The following is a 19,869-nucleotide window of genomic DNA, read 5'->3' on the forward strand; positions in this document are numbered from 1 at the left end:
CGGAGCCCTAAGTGCATAATGAAGGTGGCACACCGCATGGACATCAGTTTTTGAAGTGCAATTGACATAGATCTGCCCCAATATTTAAAAAGTGGGGAACCAGTTAAATGTTCTCCGAGAGGACTAAAATCAACACAAAAAAAAAGTTAAACCTATATGACAAAGTAAATCAAAGCATAACTTTATTTCAGAACAGTAAAAAACATACTCCTACACTCCTTTTGATGTATACAAAAAAAAGTTCTGCCCTGTATTCGGTCAGCATTTTACATCAGTAGAGGAAAAGTATAATAGAAACACGTCACCACTTCTGTATTTATCAACCACTCCTGGTTTTGGTTTACAGATACTGATGTGAAATACTTGACCAAATACTAAAACTTGTGAAAGTGGCCTAAGCAGATTGTGAGAGGATTTCAGAATACAGACTGCACAAGTCATTACAGAGATCTGCTAGACCTCATGTGTCTGGTGAGGTTTGAAAATCCGTGTCAGTTTGGCTGTATAATCCTTAGAAATTATCTAATTGCTTTGAAAGACCCTGTGAACCACCCTCCTTCCTGCTTTGTAGGTCTGGCCTGAATTCTTCATTGCATCATGATCTATGTATGCCGTCACGCTGGGCCTATAAAATCAAAATATGTGCTGGGGATGCAGGTAGGAGATATTTTACAAAGGTCCAATCCAACTGACACTATTCGCTCAGCATTAACTTTCACTAAGGATTAAAGATGTTGTTCTAAGAAAACTGTTGTTGATTTGGGGCAGATTCTGCGCCAACATCCACATTAAAGAGGTTCCCCAAGAAATGTAATAGAATAAATACACATTTAAATATTACACTTTTTTTTTTATTTTTTAGATACCTTCATTTCGCAAAATGACATGCTTTATTTACTGGATTTTAAAGATGACAACTACCATATATCAGCCCATAATAGTAGGATAGGATGTGTGAAGAACAGAAAAAACAGGCACTAAAAACAGTCAAGCTGACCAAGATGGATGTGCTTTCTCAGTCAGCTAAAGAAAAGAATTTATCTGTCCCTTCTGCTCAGCATCCTGTCAGGTTGACTGAACAGAGGAATGTGCCTTCATGATGGCCTGTTCGATGCCTGACAGGACGCTGCGGACTTAACCTCCATCTCCATAGATGTTCTATTACATGTCCTCTGACATCTAGGATGGGTTGCACAATGATAAAGATAGCAGCTGCCATCTTTGAGAGTGCACTAGATAACACATACCTTTTTTGCTAAATAAAAAGGTGTTTAGAAAAATGTTTAATATTTAAAATGTGTATTTCAGTACATTTAAAAAGCATTTTGAATAAGCTTTCAGTTTAATGGGAGGACACTTTCCATGTTAATGATTTTTTTACTTTGGAAGAATAAAAAAACAAAACCACTACACCGGCGGTGTGTAAACGTTACCATAGAGCTCCTCACAGTCAATACTCCCATTCTGCACTAGTCAGAGATCTATGTTAATGTATGAACTCTGTTGCAAAATCTTGTAACAGTCTCCATAATAGTGAATGCTGTAAAATAAAGAGAAAACAGTTGTTTGGAATGGTCTTATGCATTCCTGCATATTAAAACACACACACACACACACACACACACACACACACACACAGTAACGGAATGTAAGGAGGCAAAAACAAACATTTTCTTGGTCCTTAATGAGTAACCACTGAAATTTTGTTTCAATCAATAAGTCCACATGAATACAAGAAACTTTGTAATAGATCTCATCTGCTTCTTAACTGATCTTTTCATTCTCAAAATTCTCCATTCAATGAGCACAAGATTTTCTTATTACCGAGATAGGAGATGGCAGCTGGTGCTCAGTTCTATGGAGACCTGTACCTGTTTCAGCAGAATTTCTCTCTGCCTTTAGCTCCTTCTCCCTTAGTAGAATTTTCAAAGCACCAATAGTCATCTCAGTATTATGAAATATTGTCTTCATAGACTACAGATTTTACCCATGAATCGTGAGTGAAAAATCAAACCAGGAGAAAAAAAAAATCACTTGTGTTGAATAAGATGCTAAAAAGGTTGCTTATTTTCATGTGTATTATTGATTAAAGTGTAAAAATGACAGTTACTCTTTAAGGGCTTAAAGAGAATTTGTCTAGTACCATTATATTCTTGATAGCCCTCTTAAGAATTGAGAAAAGAGCTTTTAACTGTTAAATGTAGTCAGCAAGATTTCACTGCCAAACTATATAGATGCACATGTAGCATATGGACAATCCATTGCTGAGAAATTAGCATTTTAATTGTTTTGCCAATGAGGCTCTAGTTCAGACGCCTCCGTCACTACAGCTCTATTCCCCCTGCCCAGTGCCACCACCACCTCCTGTATGACTGAGTCTATCTTGTATGACTTCATACAAAAGGAGCCATAAGTCAAGTAGGAGACAGCACTGGGCAGAGAGTAGAGCTGGATTGACAAAAGTTATATATCTACAGTTCAAATGCGGATTTCTCAGTAGATGAGGAATGGACTGAACATGTAAAAGGTATTGCTGGACTGGTCTTTGAAAGCGCTCCATGCACATAAATAGTTTGAGGATGTGGAATTAAAATCTTGCCGACATTCCTTTTAAAATATGAAAAATCTCTGCTTCTGGGCACCATTTCATATATTCGTAACGCACCAACACAACATACAGGGCAGCTATACATTGCACAGAAAGGGTTTACCCAGTGCTGATCTGTGCCTTAATACAAGAGCCATAGCCAAGAAACCCATTCTAAAATGTCACATACATCACACAGGTGAGAGTGGGTAAGGCACTGTATGGAGTGAGCACCCCTGCAATGTGTATATGCAACAGTGTCAGCTCTGCGAAATGTGCCGGGTTTTAGGATTTTGGGCTTCCAAGAAAAGAAAAAAAAAGCTAATTCTTATTAAGGGAATAATCTATAGAAGATCTCAGACAACCCCTTCACTGTAATACATCATATCAATATCTTCAACTTCAGCACCCATCTGAGTGATCTGCCAACAAGATTCCACCTTAACCCAATAGTACGCTGTTGATTGGATAGTGTGTAGGGACATAGGGAATTCAAAACGTACTGCTAATACAAAAATTCTTAACGTTCAGCAACCAGATTTCTAAACCATGAAAAAAGTACATTTTTAAGCAAGTTCCATTCATTTTTGTAGCCAACATTTGTTAAGGATTTTTCTCAATTTTATTTAAAAAGTAATAAAAAGAGAACGTTTCCATCCAAATGTACAGGTAAGCGATATTAGTGCTAGTAACTTCGCTTGTTTAATCTCGGTTCCGGAAAGTCTTTCAATACAGCCGTCCACAAGGAACGCTTACTTAGAAGCCGATAGTCAAAGAACTTTAACACATCGGCCATCATGGGCAACATATGTGCATGAGTAGATGATGCACAGAGTATCTTTGAGATGCATGATTTTGTCGATGTGGAACCCACATCAAGCCTCAGTGTTCCTATTGCAGCTTTTCCCTGATGCATGGAATTGGCACTTACACGAGGTTTGTGAACATTTGCATTGTGTGCCAACGCTGCAAGCTTAATGCGAGAATTTAATGCATTCAATTTGAAATGAACCTTTTTGGGACGGTATTTTGATAAAAAATGGTGATATACCTCCATTTCTCCAGTATGCAAAAACTGGGAGAGATGATGGAGGTCTTTTAAGACTTTGGTATTCATCACCACATCATACAATGCAAGATATGGCTGGGAGTTTTCTTTAATCCAGGGTCGGCGAAGACGTTCGAGTGCTGTTAACCGTTTATGTGCGCACGCATGGAACATATCACCATGATCCCATTCATGTCGGTCAGTCACATGCATAAGCAACGATTGCCACAGTTCACGAAGCACCTCAGCATTTCCCTTGCTGATACTGGAACACCACCACAAGTGTTTTTTTATGCTAGGAATCCATTCAGCTATAACAGAACAATTTTCCTTCTTGCTTGCTGCTCGAAGACGTTTTTCAATGTTTTTTGTGTAGTGCCAAGCATCATACTCGTGCTGGATCCTATAGTTCTGCTCACAAGTTTTTTTTATACTCGGATGATAGTCTGTAGCTATAGTTGCTACCTCAAACTGTTCCCGTAAAATTCTGTTTAAGCACCTTACAAAAGCTTTTCTTTTCAAAGCTGCACAGGAGTTTGCTTTGGTTCCCTCAATAGATTCAAAGTCAACAATTTTCTTGGTCGCAACATCAAGGAAAGTGTATATGCCATACTTTAAACCATCATCATAAGTAGTGCATTGCCCACTACCTGCAAGACATAGTCTAGTACCTAAAGAAGCGTCATTTAGTCTCAGACGTTCTTGCTTCCAGTGGATGTCCACTGTAGGAATGAGATATTTCTGTTGATACAAGTCATATAAACTGTGTGTTAAGAACTGCAATCCCAATAACTGGCACATCTCTTGTACTTTGTGAAAATGTGATCCACTAAATAAGATGGCAGCTGAACTCAAGACATTTCCAAGAGAAACTTCCCCTCTGGTAGGCTGACTGTGCCATAGATGAAAGGAGTGTCCTTTATGGCACTGAGCCGCCACCGACAAGTAAGACCCCAAAACATGTTTCTGCGTACGAAAAATGGGGGCATTACAGTCTCCAATCCTACATCTAACCCTTTCAAACAGAGCATCAAGGCATGACTCAAATACAATGAATTTGCGTTCGTTTACACAGTTCTCATCGGCATTTTTTTGACGCATACATCTGACTCGGTCTGAAAACAGAGAGGAGTTAGAAACGTTCACCACTACTGGTTCTTTTTCCCGAGTTGGCTGTATCTTTAATTCATAAATCATAGAATTGCCTTTGGTAGTTATATGGGAGCTAGCGTTCATAGCTTGTGGGGAATTTTTGGCAGATCGAGGCATGTGGTACACATGGTCATGCTCTATCTTCCAAGGCTGCCCTCCAATATTGAACTCAAACTCTGGCCATTGTGCACCCTTGTCCTCTGTGTTTGTATAGGGATCGGTCTGTGTGATGGCATCCACCATGAAAGGAACTGGTTGTGCAGCAGTAGCGTCTTGTACAGCAGGAAAGGTAACCGGTGGGCTGAAAATTGAGGGTACTGCATCTTGTCTCAGGGCTCGTCTCTTACTGTGCCCTGGAGCATAGGATTCTACCGGGAAGTGGTCGGAACAAATCCGAAAAGAACTATTATTCTTTTTATAATAGATGCTCTCGGACAAAGCATCAATATTTCCAAAGTACTGATGGTTACATTTCTCAATACTTCTGAGCCACAGCCTTATTCTAGAGAGACTGGATGGAAACGCATGCATTATGATCCCGTCATCATTGCAATTCTTCTTTGTAGTCTTATGAATACAGCCGTTGACGATACAAGATGGCATGACTGAATCTGATGGGTGGGGGGAAAAAAAAAAATAGTTATAACTGATCAGAGATTATACAAATAAAGAAGCAAGCTGGTACATTTGTGCAACTTCTGAAGAAAAAAAAAAAAGTCATTGGCCCTCCCACTTTTCTTCTCTGGCTTTTACCATGTCAGAAGTTGGGCTATAGTCCCTTTCAGACTTGATGGATATCAGCACAGAATGACTTTTCAAAACAAGTACAGGCACTCATGTACCATGGCAAACGTTTAAGTACACCACCCCCCTTCTTCTCTGGCTCTATGAAGTCAGAGCTGTCAAAGAGAGGGGAGTGGAGACAGAGGGAAAACAATCCGATGGGAACGTGTATATAAAGGGATTGGTCCGGTCGTGATGCACTCAGCACCTGTACTCTGTTTTAACAGTTATTCTGTGCTGACAAGAGACCTTTTAAAAAGGACTGTGAGAAAAGAAGCATTGTTCAAACCAAGTCTCGCCACTCAGTGCTTCATCACAGGGACAATCATTTAACTACACCTTCCCACCATCTCCACCCCCCTCTTTGATTGACAGCTCTGGATCAGAGAGCCAGAGAAGTGTGGAGATAGACTGAAATTAAGCAGGTGAGAAGGTGTCTATAAATGAGGGGCCCGCCATGAAGCACAGAGCACATGTACTTTGTCAGCACAGGATGACTGTTCAAACTGAATCCCTTTAAAAGGGAACCTGTCATGTCGGTGGGTTAATCTGCTGCCAGCTTTCAGTCATAGAGGAGTGCCCAAAGCAATTAGTCACTGCTCACAGCACTGATTGGCGGCTGTAATCGTGCTTCTGCACTGACTGACAGCCAGCTCTGTATAGATGCACTGCAGGACTGGCTGTTAGTTACTGCAAGGTGTGGTTACAGCCTCCATTCTCAGTGCTGTGAGTGGTGACTAATTAATCTAGGCACCACCGGCATGACTGAAAGCCGGCAGCTACTGGGAACAATAAACCTATTATGAGATATAAAATTTTCAAACAGATATCTACCATTGGTCATCATCTGTGATGTTTAAGTCATTTTAGACCATTTTCATCCCTTGTCTTTAAAATTACTTATTTGGTCACAGTGTGTCACTGACTGCAGACTTGTGAATACTCACATGGGGCGCAGCACATGCTGTGAGGATTCTCCAGAGGTGCATTGACAGAGACCACACACATCTAGTCAGAATGTGGCCAGGAGTGTGCATATCGCATGCTTGCAGCAACATGACTGCTCAGTCGTGCCGATAACAACGGAGAATCCTCACAGCATGCACAGGCAGATCATAATAGGGGCAATCTGGGCTACCACCCAAATACATAACATTTTCTAATCGCTTTCAGTATAAGGCTGGGTATCACATTTTTGTGTTCTACGCTGAGTACTTCCAAGGTGTTTCCATGTAAATTCCCCAAAAGGCAATTCATTCAAAACCCCTGATGGAACCACTACAATGAGGCAGATAGATACACTTTGGACTCCGATTGACACTTGTTCCGGTGGTATCCATCTTAAGGACCCGTGCACATGTTGAGTATTTGGTGAGTTTTTTACCTCAGTATGTGTAAGCCAAAACCAGGAGTGGGTGAAAAATGCATAAGTGGTGACGTGTTTCCATTATACTTTTCCTCTGATCGCTCCTATCCTGGTTTTGGCTTATAAATACTGAGGTAAAAAAACAAATACTCAACATGACTACGTGGCCTTAAGCGTGCGCAGAACTCTGGTCGGCCACACTTGTGCGCTGAAAGGACACCTAAAATGATGGGACACCACAGGAACATAAAAACAGCTGATTTTTGTGAGGTAAAACATTTCACTGCCTGTTTTTAAACAAAGTTTTACGTTACAAAATGAATCCTCTGTGATCCCCTGCTGTAATGTCTGTATACACTTTCTTATTCCCCCGCCCAGGAGCTGTGGTATGATCAGACCGTGTTCCTGTACGGTCAGACACGGTCATTGATTAAAATGAACTTTTATTTGTGGGGAAAACCCCTTTAAGAGAGCCTTTGGGTAAGAATTATTTTTCAGATGGTCACTAATGCTTAAAACAACTGCTTTGGGAAATCCTGATCTGTTATTAACACATTCATGACTGTAGTCTTTTGGAAGTTTAAAGGGAACTTACCAGGTTTTCCAAATATAAATTACGGCCACTCCCTGTAATACAGCAGTCTAGCGTGTTCTACATAAGACCCCAACCCCCCTGCATATCACAAAAATACCTTTTATAACCCCCATACGGTATGCTCAGGTCGGCGTCACTGGTCTTGCTTCGGCGCCTCCTCTCTCCCCACAATCGCTGTTCTCTAGTGTTGAGTATGTTCTATTAACCCTTTCGCCAAGTATGCATAGCTGCTCGGTGATATGGTTAAATCGCTCCCGTGTGCATGATTTGCGACTGTTTGACAGTTTTATTACATGTGAGGAATGTCTATTTCTTACACATTCCTCACATGTAATAAAACTGTCAAACAGTTGCAAATCATGCACACCGAGCAGCTGTAAATACTCAGCCCGAGCAAACTCGGACAGAACATACTCGCTCAACCCTACGTGTTCTCCAGTCCGGCACCATCCTCACCCCCAGTCTCGCTGCTGACGGCAGCGCAAAGACCTGTAATGCACATGTGCCGGGAAAGGCCAAAGATCACCAGTGACCGGGAAGACCATCCGGCACATGCCAATTACAGAACTGTGCCCTCAGCAGGAGTGGGATTGGGGACACCGCAGGACGGCAATTGTGGGGCTAAAGGAGGCAGCGGATCAAAACCAAACACGCTTATCAGCCCGGACCGTATGGGGGGTCCGAAGAGGTATTTTTGGGATAAGCAGAGGGGATGGGGACTATCACAAATCACTAGACTGCTGTAAGACACATTAAAGGTGGCGGCTGTAGTTTATATTGGGAAAACCTGGCGACATGTTCCCTTTAAACGTTATAAGAACGAGGAGGCAGCGCTATGTGTAGTGCAGTGAGAGGCGTTTACCTCCAGAGCTGTGCTCCTGATGGAAGTGAGCAGCAGTGTTACACTGACGTAAGTGCGGGACAAACCTCACCTACCAAGGCCTGCTCTGCATGACACACACCAACTTACTGTTCAGCAGATGGCGGCAGTACTGTGTGCACACAGCGGCCGGAGCAGGGTGCAGAGCAGCGCCAACCCTCCGCCAATCACACTCGGTGGCAGAGCCCTTGTCCGCTGGCTTCCGGTGCTCCCCGCTAGCGGCCAGGAAGTACACAGAAGCTGATGCGCTGAGCCGAGGAGGGGGCGTGGCTGTGCGGTCACGTGATGGGGCAGCCTCCTAGAAGAGCGCGGGAGACGGCATTATGAAGACGACGCATGCTGCTGCGGCGGAGACGATACTGCGCATGTCTGCGTGCGGACACCACGAGTACCTCATGCCTCATGCACAAAGCTCTGCGGACTCACCGAGTCACAGCGCAGGCGCAGCAGACAACAAGCTCCTGCTTTATGCATCGTCTATTATTTTCTATGGGGCTGTTAATAAGCGCGTGCTGGAAATTTGGGCAAAATACAAAAGGTCACGTGTTTCATTTATATATCCGTCTTTAGGGAAATGTAGGCTGCAGATTACCCAGTGACCTGTAGTCTACAGGGGTCACTAGATCGCAGGGAGCTGTAGTGCGCCTGCTCATTGTAATGGATGCCAGTGGTTTCCAGCTTTATGTGGAGGACACATTTCTGTCCCTCACATGACATGAGCCGCCATTCTCAGGCTGTGCCAGCTGTGATAATACTAAATAGTATATTCAGCTGCTTCTGCGCCATTAGAACATCTAGACAGTGATACTGTCTGAATTGTGTTCCCTCTCAGAAAATCCATCATGGATCCCGTGTCGGTGAGAAGACGCCACCTCTAGTGCGCTGATTATTAGCTGGAATCGCTGCTGCCCCATTAGCGAGCAGGCACCGCAGACAGGAAAGTGGTGAGAGCACACCGACACTGCACACTGACACTGTGCACACCTGCTCAGTTCCTGCAGTGACAGTGCGGCTGTGTCCTGGGGATTTAATTCAGGTTCCTCTGACTCTGAACAAGCGAGCAATGTCAGTGATGCTAAGGCGAGGTGCGCTACATGTTAGAGGGGGCAGAATGGTGCACTGCACCCGGGGTACGCCGACGGAGCACTGAGGAGCCCTCATTTACACATAACCGTCTATGTGCAAATAAAGAAGGGAAATCTATCCTGCAGGTGTGAGTTTAGCTAAGTCCCTTGTAAGTAGTTTAAATAAAGTTTTGGGGGTAACAGAGACCCTTTAAACACATTCACAATTAAGGGGATATCTGGGACTGTGAAAAACAAAAAATGTGCCTAAGCACTAAGAGGCAGGTAGTTGCTACCTACCTGCCTGTTGTGCTCAGCACCTTTCATCACCAAGCAATCACGGTCGGTCGTGGCTTCAGATTTCATTCTGATTGACAGTCTGCTCGCCCAGTTAGGCAGCGGGAATCCGACTATCAATCAGGATGACAAAGTTCCCTCCCCATCAACAGAGCAGAAAAGAAGCCGCCCTGTCGGCATGACGTCAGCAGAGGCAGCTGAATCGCCGGCAGGAACGGTCTAACACCTCTGTGCCGGCAATGAATGGCACCGTGCACAACAGGCAGCTAGGTAGCAGGCTGTTATTTCAGGTCTGGAGACTGACAGGCCAGGAATTGTGTCCATAATAGTCATGTGTTGGTTGCGAACTATCCAACACAAAGAGCCGGCTCCCTGCTATTACTGATGGGAGCCAGCACCCCAGTGAGACCCAAAATCACAGTGTTCGGCGGTCGTAACTCCGCCCACCGAGCCAAATTCCACCCACTCTTCAATTTAATTGACTGCTTGCGAGTGGGCGGAGTTTCAGCCATGGGTGGGCAAAGTTTCGGCGGCATCTACGTCATCTTAAATATGTGTTCACCTATGGTGAACACATATTTAATAGGGATCCATTTAGGATCAAAAGGAGCCAGCTCTTTTTGGTGAGCGGAGCCAGAAGAGCCAGATCACCAAAAAGAGCCGGACTGCCCATCATTAGTCCATGATACAGACCATAAAATACGCCTGCTATACGGTTGCGTGAATAAGGCCTATCACTAATATTACATCCTATAAATGTATAATTACCAATTACACTGCCATCACACTGGGCCAATTTTTTTTTCTAATGTAATAGTGGCAAAAACTCATTGTTTTGCAGTAATGTAAAAAAAAAAAAAAACATCAGCAACTCAATCATACGGGAAAAATGCAATGCAGAAAGTGTGTGAATGCAGTTCATAGGACTGTAGCCAACCTCCCTGGACGTGGCCGCAGGAGGAAAATTGATGACAAATCAAAGAGACTTATAATACGAATGGTAACAAAAGAGCCCAGGATAACTTCTAAAGAGATTAAGGGTGAACTTCAAGCTCAAGGAACATCAGTGTCAGATAACACTATCCGTCGTTGTTTGATCCAAAGTGGACTTCATGGGAGACGACCAAGGAGAACACCATTGTTGAAAAAAAATCCTAAAAAAGCCAGATTGGAATTTGCCAAACTACATGTTGACAAGCCACAAAGCTTCTGGGAGAATGTCCTATGGACAGATGAGACAAAAATGGAAGTTTTTGGCAAGGCACATCAGCTCTATGTTCACAGATGGAAAATGAAGCATATCAAGAAAAGAACACTGTCCCTACTGTGAAACAAGGAGAAGGCTCTGTTATGTTCTGGGGCTTCTTTGCTGCATCTAGCACAGGGTGTCTTGCATCTGTGCAGGGTACAATGAAATATCAAGACTATCAAGGGATTCTAGAGAGAAATGTGCTGCCCAGTGTCAGAAAGCTTGGTCTCAGCCACAGGTCATGGGTCTTGCAACAGGATAATGACCCAAAACACACAGCTAAAAACACCCAAGAATGGCTAAGAGGAAAACATTGGACTATTCTGAAGTGACCTTCTATGAGCCCTGACCTAAATCCTATTGAGCATCTTTGGAAAGAGCTGAAACATGCCGTCTGGAAAAGGAAACCTTCAAACACGAGACAACTGGAGCAGTTTGCTCATGAGGAGTGGGCCAAAATACCTGTCGAGAGGTGCAGATGTCTCATTGACAGTTACAGGAATCGTGTGATTGCCTCAAAAGGTTGTTCAACAAAATATTAAGTTAAGAGTACCATTATTTCTGACCAGGCCTATTTCATGAGTTTAATGTTTTTAAAAATTCTGTGGAAGCCGGGTTGAAAAGCAATGTCTGACTTTCATTTGTTCATTTTCATAGATTTTTAATTTATTATTACTTTTGTCAGATTCAAGTTATTTCTGTGACCATTGTGGATTTTTCTTTCATTAAACGAGGGGTACCAACAATTTTGACCACGTGTGTGAGTCAGATTTACTATTGCTAACTAACATTTAGACATAGATAAAGCAGACTGACAATGCGCCAAATCTATCACAAGTGGCACCAGCTGTTTGATAGATTGATGCAAGTAATACTTAGTTTCCTATTTTATTTCACATCTTGGGTGTTTAGCAGGACTGTGGAGTCGGTAAGCCAAACCTCCGACTCCTCAATTTCCATGACTCCAACGCCGACTCCCTCATACATGACTCATGCTTAAGTAATAAATTTACTGTAGCACAGATTCATCTCAGCTAAAAGTTTAGACCCTTAGATCAGGAATAGGACAGACGTTTATAGGACATTTCATAACTCCCAAATTTTTATGAAAAAATATTCCCCACAAGCTGCATTGAACTACTGTACCCAATTTATTATATTTTTTAGGAGTCGGAGTTGGTACATTTTATACCGACTCCAACTCCACAGCCCTGGTGGTTAGACCAGTATCTTGTGCCCAAAATGTGCACACCAGTGATGAATCTGGCGCATCTTACTGATAGACAAAACTTTTACAGCATGTATAGCAAGGAGACATCTTTTTGGCACAAATTATTAATGTGTTGAAAATTTGTGTCAGAATTTTTTGGCAACTGCTGGAATTCTCACATAACAGTTATTGTAAATCTGCCACAACATTTAGTGCCTGTGAGGGATTTTTAACATGTTAAAAATTCTGACCCACACTAGTTTTACAAAAGCATATAAAATTGATGATCTAGCCTTAGATCATCTGTACCAGATATCACCCAGCACCCCATGATCAGCTGGCAGACTGATGTAAAGAATGACTGGAGCTGAACAGCACAGCTCCCTTATGTAGTGACTGCTTCTGGGTAATGAAGATCAACTCAGGAAATATTTGCTGATCAGCAGTACCAGGAAGGAGCCACTATTGAACAGTGCTTTGCTTTTTTGTTCCATACATTGCTTACAGCCGGCTGTCGACTGTGCTCATAACAGCTGATCGGTGAGGGCTCCATTGTCACGCACCCTACCGATCTGTTGTTAACCTATGCTAAGTGGTAAGTAGTTATTTAGCCCCTTTGAACATATGAGTAAACTCACTTGCAATATCAGCACAGAAAATGCTAACCGCTTTATGCAGGTTTAAAGAAAAAACTAGATCTTTGTGAACCCTTCCTAAAGAAAATAGGTGGCTATATGAATGCACATTAGGCTAAGTTCACACGAGTGTGTAAAAAGTTTCATCTGTATTGTCATTCGTATGACATCCATATGGCATCTGTTTTATATGTGAGGTGATGGGGAATATGCCACTGACCATCACCCACCATTAACCGTTTACATGTAATTTGCCGCTGCTGTTCTATTTTATTAGTAATGTAACATAGTAACATAGTTTTTAAGGTTGAAGGAAGACTAAGTCCATCTTGTTCAACCCATAGCCTAACATGGTGATCCAGAGGAAGGCAAAAAAAACGTGGCAAATACTAAGCTCCACATTGGGGAAAAAAATTCCTTCCTGACTCCATACGACAATCAGACTAGTTCCTTGAATCAACGCCCTATCAAGGAATCTAATATATATAACCTGTAATATTATACTTTTCAAGAAAGGCATCCATGCCCTTCTTAAATTTTAGTAGTGAATCACTCATTACAACATCATGTGGCAGAGAGTTCCATAGTCTCACTGCTCTTACAGTAAAGAATCCGCGTCTGTGATTATGATTAAACCTTCTTTCCTCCAGACGTAGAAGATGCCCCCTTGTCCCCATCTCAGGCCTCAGAGTAAAAAGATCAGTAGAAAGGTCTTTGTACTGTCCCCTCATATACTTGTACATAGTAATAAGATCACCCCTAAGCCTTCGTTTTTCCAAACTAAATAACCCCAAGTATAATAACCTGTCTTGGTATTGCAGACCCCCCCCCAGTCCTCTAATAACCTTGGTCGCTCTTCTCTGCACCCACTCTAGTTCAGCTATGTCTTTCTTATACACCGGAGACCTGAACTGTACACAGTATTCTAAGTGTGGTCGCACTAATGACTTGTATAGAGGTAAAATTATGTTCTCCTCATGAGCATCTATGCCTCTTTTAATGTATCCCATTATTTTATTTGCCTCTGCAGCAGCTGCCTGACACTGGCCACCAGACGTGAGCTTGTCGTCCACCAATACACCCAGGTCTTTTTCAGTGACAGTTTTGCCCAGTGTTTTACAATTAAGCATATAATTATACATTTTATTTCCTCTGCCCAAGTGCATTACCTTACATTTATCCCCATTAAAGCTCATTTGCCATTTATCAGCCCAAGCTTCTAGTTTACATAGATCCTCCTGTAATATAAAATTGTCCTCCTCTGTATTGATTACCCTGCAGAGTTTAGTGTCATCTGCAAATATTGAAATACTACTCTGTATGCCCCCTACAAGGTCATTAATAAATATGTTAAAAAGAAGCGGGCCCAATACTGACCCCTGTGGTACCCCACTGTTAACTGTGACCCAGTCTGAGTGTTTTCCATTAATAACCACCCTTTGTTTCCTATCACTGAGCCAGTTCTTAACCCACATACATATATTTTCCCCTATCCCCATTGTTCTCATTTTATTTATCAACCTTTTTTGTGGAACAGTATCAAAAGCTTTTGAAAAGTCCATATACACAACATCCACTGCATTTCCTTGGTCCAGTCCGGAACTTGCCTCCTCATAAAAGCTGATCAGATTAGTTTGACAGGAACGGTCCCTCGTAAACCCATGTTGATATTGGGTCATGAGGTTATTCTTCTTCAGATACTCTAGTATAGCATCTCTTAGGAAACCCTCCAGGATTTTACCCACAGTAGAGGTTATTCTAACTGGCCTATAATTTACAAGTTTGGTTTTTGTCCCCTTTTTGAATATTGGCACCACATTTGCTATACGCCAGTCCTGTGGTACAGACCCTGTTATTATGGAATCTTTAAAGATTAAAAATAATGGTCTATCTATGACGTTACTTAATTCCTGCAGTACTCGCGGGTGTATCCCATCCGGACCCGGGGATTTGTCAACTTTAGTGATTTTTAGACGCCGCCGTACTTCCTGCTGGGTTAAGCAAGTGACATTTAATGGAGAATTTTTGTCATCACTAATCATGTTTTCTGTCATGCGATTTTCTTGTGTAAATACTGTTGAAAAAAAATCATTTAGCATATTGGCTTTTTCCTCATCCTCATCCACCATTTCACCCAGACTATTTTTAAGGGGGCCAACACTATCTTTTTAATTTTTTACTATGTATGTAGTTAAAGAATATTTGGGGATTATTTTTTCTTTCTCTGGCAATGAGTCTCTCTGTCTCAATCTTTGCTGCCTTGATTTGTTTTTTACAGAATTTATTTAATTTTCTGTATTTATTTAATGCCTCATCACTACCTACTTGCTTTAGTTCTCTAAATGCTTTCTTTTTGTCACTTATTGCGCCCCTTACAGCTCTATTTAGCCATAGTGGTTTCCTCCTATTTCTAGCATGTTTATTCCCATAGGGTATATATTGTGCACAGGTCCTATTCAGGATGCTAATAAATGTCTCCCATTTGCTTTGTGTGGTTTTATGTCTCAGGATATCGTCCCAGTTTATTGCACTAAGATCATCTCTCAACCGTTGGAAATTTGCCTTCCTGAAGTTTAGTGTCCTTGTAACCCCTCTGCTACACATCTTATTAAAGGATACATGAAAACCTATTATTTTGTGATCACTATTACCCAAGTGACCCCAAACTCGTATATTTGATATGCGATATGGCCTGTTGGTTAATATTAGGACTAGCAGTGCCCCCCTTCTTGTTGGGTCCTGAACCAGTTGTAGATGGACATTGAGAATATTCTTGCCTGCAGTATTAATCACCGACCACAGGAGGCCACTGTTTACCCTATAACTTCTCTATGACTCTGGCTTAAACTGGTTTGTGCAGGATTTTTATTCAGAGACAGTTACCCAGCTCTGTGAGGAGACATAGAAACACCTATTCTGTTGGCAGACTTGTGTTATGTTAAATGGACTCTGTTCTGCTGGTTTGAACTGCAATTTGTACAGAACCAGACGGAGTCCCAGGTCAGGGGGCAGTGCAAGCAATTAGGAGGAAGTGCCTGACAGGAAGGGGTTGGTTTGGTGTCCATCTTGGGAGAGTGAGGCGAGAGCTGGAAGGAGGAGGACATGTGACATCTCCGTCTGGCGCCATCTGCGGAACCGGGTGTTCCAGGAGGACAAAAATCGCACCGGGTAGCAGAGGATACTGTTCTGTTCCAGTTTCAATGGCAGGGGAGAAGTTTGGAGTGACGACGTCCACAGTAGCGGAGCTGAAATCCCCAGGATTTGACATCTGTGATGCACCCAGAGGGCCCTCCAGCAAGTCGGCTGTGGTACCACGCATCGTTTAGACACTCTGCATCCCTTAATCAAGCAGTCATCATCCAGGTGGCCTCATCTCTGCAACTCTGCAGTGACCAGACACAGGTCGGTAAGTCCTGAGCTGAGGCCCACCGCGAGGATTACGGTGGGAGAGTGTACACACACACACAGTTTGGCTCAGACAGGCAGAGACAAGCACATGAATGCATCAGTGCCCATCAGACTCAGCTTGCTGAACCACTAGTGACTTAAAGAGACTATAGCATTAATTCCCCTAATCTACCGAAGTATACAGAGGTGTTCTGAAGAGCAGCCTATTTCACTCACATGGTCCTTAAAGTGAACACGACTGTATTATTCAATAACTGGGTTCAACCTAGTGAGTTTAGAGTCATTTTGTTAAGTTTGTAAGCTGTTGTGCTGCATCTCCAATAGGCCACCCCTGGCATTCATTTGATTTTTCCACGAAATGCTCGGTAGCCGCGTTAGGTGGGTGCATAATTAGGTAAATTATAGTAACGTAGTCACCACTCTCGTGCTTACTGAGTGACACAGCACAGTGTTCCAGGTCAGTTCTGACAGGGTGTGTGTGAATTAACCTGTTATTTTTTTTTGTTGGTGGAAGCGCACTCAGTCTGAATTTAACAGTAAAAGTTCATTTGACAAGTTTAGTGTTTACTGCTTTCCTTGTCCACGGCTTCGCTGTATCCTGGGGAGCCCACCCTGGTCCATGGCTTGATTAGCATTTACAAGACCAATTACAGTTTCCCATGTTAAAAATTACAATGTATCCATAAAAATCAGATGCTATATGGTTAATACATAAGGGATCCAATATTTTTTGTGCACTCATAGACTTGAATAGGTGAGTCTCATCCAAAATACGGAAAAGACTAGTGCATGCTGTGATTTTTTTTTTCACTCAGACTTTTGGTCCGTGTGAAAATAAAATAGTCAACTGAACAGCCCAATTGAATAACATTGGTCCTAGTGATGTCCGTTTTTCCAAGGATAGTACTCAGACTGACAATTCTGGTGTGTGAGTGTGGCTTTATAGAGATCTTTTTAATTATCTTTTTACATCGGTTTGAAGAACAGTCGACTCTTTGCGATGGTAAGTTTTGTAAAAAAGTTCTCATAGCAGTAAGTTATTGCAAACGCAGATGCATATTTCAACACATGTCTCTTCAAAGTGGGGAATTCAACGCTACTCATGTAATGTTATAAAACTCAAACAGTGGAAGGTCTGCAATATAAATTACATAGGAGACACTGAGACTGCTGTATATATATCACATAGGATACACAGATTCTGCTGTATACATCACATAGGAGACACCTAGACTGTGGTATACTCACACAGGGTATACCGAGACTGCTGTATACATTACATGGGGTACGCTGAGACTGCTATATATACATCACATAGACTACACTGAAACTGCTGTATATTCATCACATAGGACACACCAGGATTAAGATACACTGAGACTCTGCTGTATATATCGCATTAGAAACACTGAGGCTACTGTAATTACATCACAAAGGAGACACTGAGACTGGTATAAACAACACAGGAGACGCTGAAACTGCAGTATACATCTTGTTGCCTACACTGGGATTGGTATACATACATCACATAAGATACAATGGGAGTGCTGCAGATACATCACATATGAGACACTGAAACTGCTGTATATACAGTTGAAACCAGAAGTTTACATACACTATATAAAAAGACATATGCATGTTTTTCTCAATATCTGACATGAAATCAGAACAAACCTTTCCCGTTTTAGGTCAGTTAGGATTACCATAATTTTTAATATTTGCCAAATGCCAGAATAATGAGAGAGAGAGAGAATATAAATGGCAGAATAATGAGAGAGAGAATGTTTTACACACAGGAAGAAAGACTTTAGTTTTTGGAGACATGTCCCTTGGTCTGATGAAACTAAAATTGAACTTTTTGGGCATAATGACCCTCGTTACGTTTGGAGGTAAAAGGGAGAAGCTTGCAAGCCTAAGAACACCATCCCAACTGTGAAGCACGGGGGTGGCAGCATCATGTTGTGGGGTTGTTTTGCTGCAGGAGGGACTGGGTCACTTCACAAAATAGATGACATCATGAGAAAAGAAGATTATGTGGCAACACTGAAGCAACATCTCAAGACATCAGCCAGGAAGTTAAAGCTTGGGCAGAAATGGGTCTTCCAAATGGACAATGACCCGAAGCATACTGCCAAAATGGTAACAAAGTGGCTTAAAGGGGTTTTTCCACGAACAAAAGTTCATTTTAATCAATAGATCTTGGAATAATAATAATTTACACAATTTAATGTATTTAAATAAAATGTTCCTGTGCTGAGATAATCTTATAAATGTGCCCCTGCTGTGTACTGTGTAATGGCTGTGTCTTCACCGTGTACGGAACATGGAGTGATCATACCGCAGCTCCTGGGCAGGGGAGGAAGCAAAAGAGTATTCAGACATTACAGCACTTGTTCACAGCTGATTCTTTCTTTGAGGCAAAACATTGTTTAAAAACAGGCTGGGAAATGTTTTACCTCACAAAAAGAATCAGCTGTGATCCATTGCTGTATTGTTTGTATACTCTCTTTTGCTTCCTCCCCTGCCCAGGAGCTGTGGTATGAACATACCATGTTCCTGCACGGTCAGACACAGCCATTTCACGGGGGAACATTTATAAGATTACCCCAGCACATGTTTTGGAGTGGCCATCACAAAGCCCTGATCTCAATCCTATTGAAAATGTATGGGCAAAGCTGAAAAGGCAGTTGCGAGCAAGGCGACCTACAAACCTGGATCAGTTACACCAGTTTTGTCAGGAGGAATGGGTCCAAACTCCGACCAACTATTGTTCAAACCTTGTGGAAGGATATTGTCACGGGTGTGTCAGAGGTGACAGACAGTCGTCCTGCAGTGGGTTGCAGGAGATTCTACATTTGGCCTTAGATAAGAGGCTGTCTTTAGAACCGAGCGGCTACCTCTCTCTTGCTAATTAGCTCTCTGCCTGGGTGTATATATACCTGGTGTGTCTGAGAGGGAGCCGCCGGCTATATCCATTTCTACTTGTGAAGCTTAGCAGGAGCAGTATTTCGTCCTCTCTGGAGCTTGAGGCCGTGTGCTTATTTGGAATTCATCTAAAGCTAAGCCATTTCCCCTGTTTTGTCCACCCTTGTTGTCTATTGAGTTTAGTGGAGGTTGACTAGTGCTCATCTCCTTCCATACCTAGCCGTAGCCATACGCCAGGGAGAGTAGGGCGAGGCACGCATGCGGCGATTGCAGAGGAGGGAATATAGGGACGTTAGGGGAGACAGGGTGACGCTAGACCAGACTAGGAGGTCTCCACTTCCCCCTTTCCCTTTTCCCTCTGTGTTGCACTAAGTCTTTCCCACACCTGGCGTGACAGATATCCCAAAAATTTGACCCAAGTCATTCAGTTTAAGAGCAATGGTACCAAATACTAATGAAATGTATGTAAACTTTTGACTTTGCAGTAAGTAATAAAAATGCCTTAAAACATTCTCTCCATCTCATTATTCTGGCATTTGGCAAATATTAAAAATTATGGTAATCCTAATTGAACTAAACCGGGAAAGATTTATTCTGATTTTATGTCAGATATTGAGTAAAACATGCATATGTGTCTTTTTATATAGTGTATGTAAACTTCTGGTTTCAA

General features: G+C 42.3%; 1 protein-coding gene across 1 annotated transcript; it reads right to left on the bottom strand.

The window, feature by feature from the left end:
- Positions 1-210: 210 nt before the first annotated feature.
- LOC141264401 (uncharacterized) lies at positions 211-8,681 on the bottom strand. Its single transcript, XM_073676696.1, has 2 exons — positions 8,502-8,681; positions 211-5,398 (listed from the first exon to the last, which is right to left on the bottom strand). Exon 2 carries the CDS (start codon positions 5,388-5,390, stop codon positions 3,273-3,275), a length of 2,118 nt encoding a protein of 705 aa, XP_073532797.1. The 5' UTR covers positions 5,391-5,398; positions 8,502-8,681; the 3' UTR covers positions 211-3,272.
- Between the last annotated feature and the right edge of the window lie 11,188 nt (positions 8,682-19,869).

The sequence above is a fragment of the Phyllobates terribilis genome, unplaced genomic scaffold (assembly GCF_046119375.1).
Source record: "Phyllobates terribilis strain yellow unplaced genomic scaffold, ASM4611937v1 Scaffold_1__5_contigs__length_1240528914, whole genome shotgun sequence".
Taxonomy (NCBI): Eukaryota; Metazoa; Chordata; class Amphibia; order Anura; family Dendrobatidae; genus Phyllobates; species Phyllobates terribilis.

Excerpts from the sequence above, each read along its gene's own strand:
- LOC141264401 (XM_073676696.1), bottom strand. The coding sequence starts at position 5,390 with ATGCCATCTTGTATCGTCAACGGCTGTATTCATAAGACTACAAAGAAG.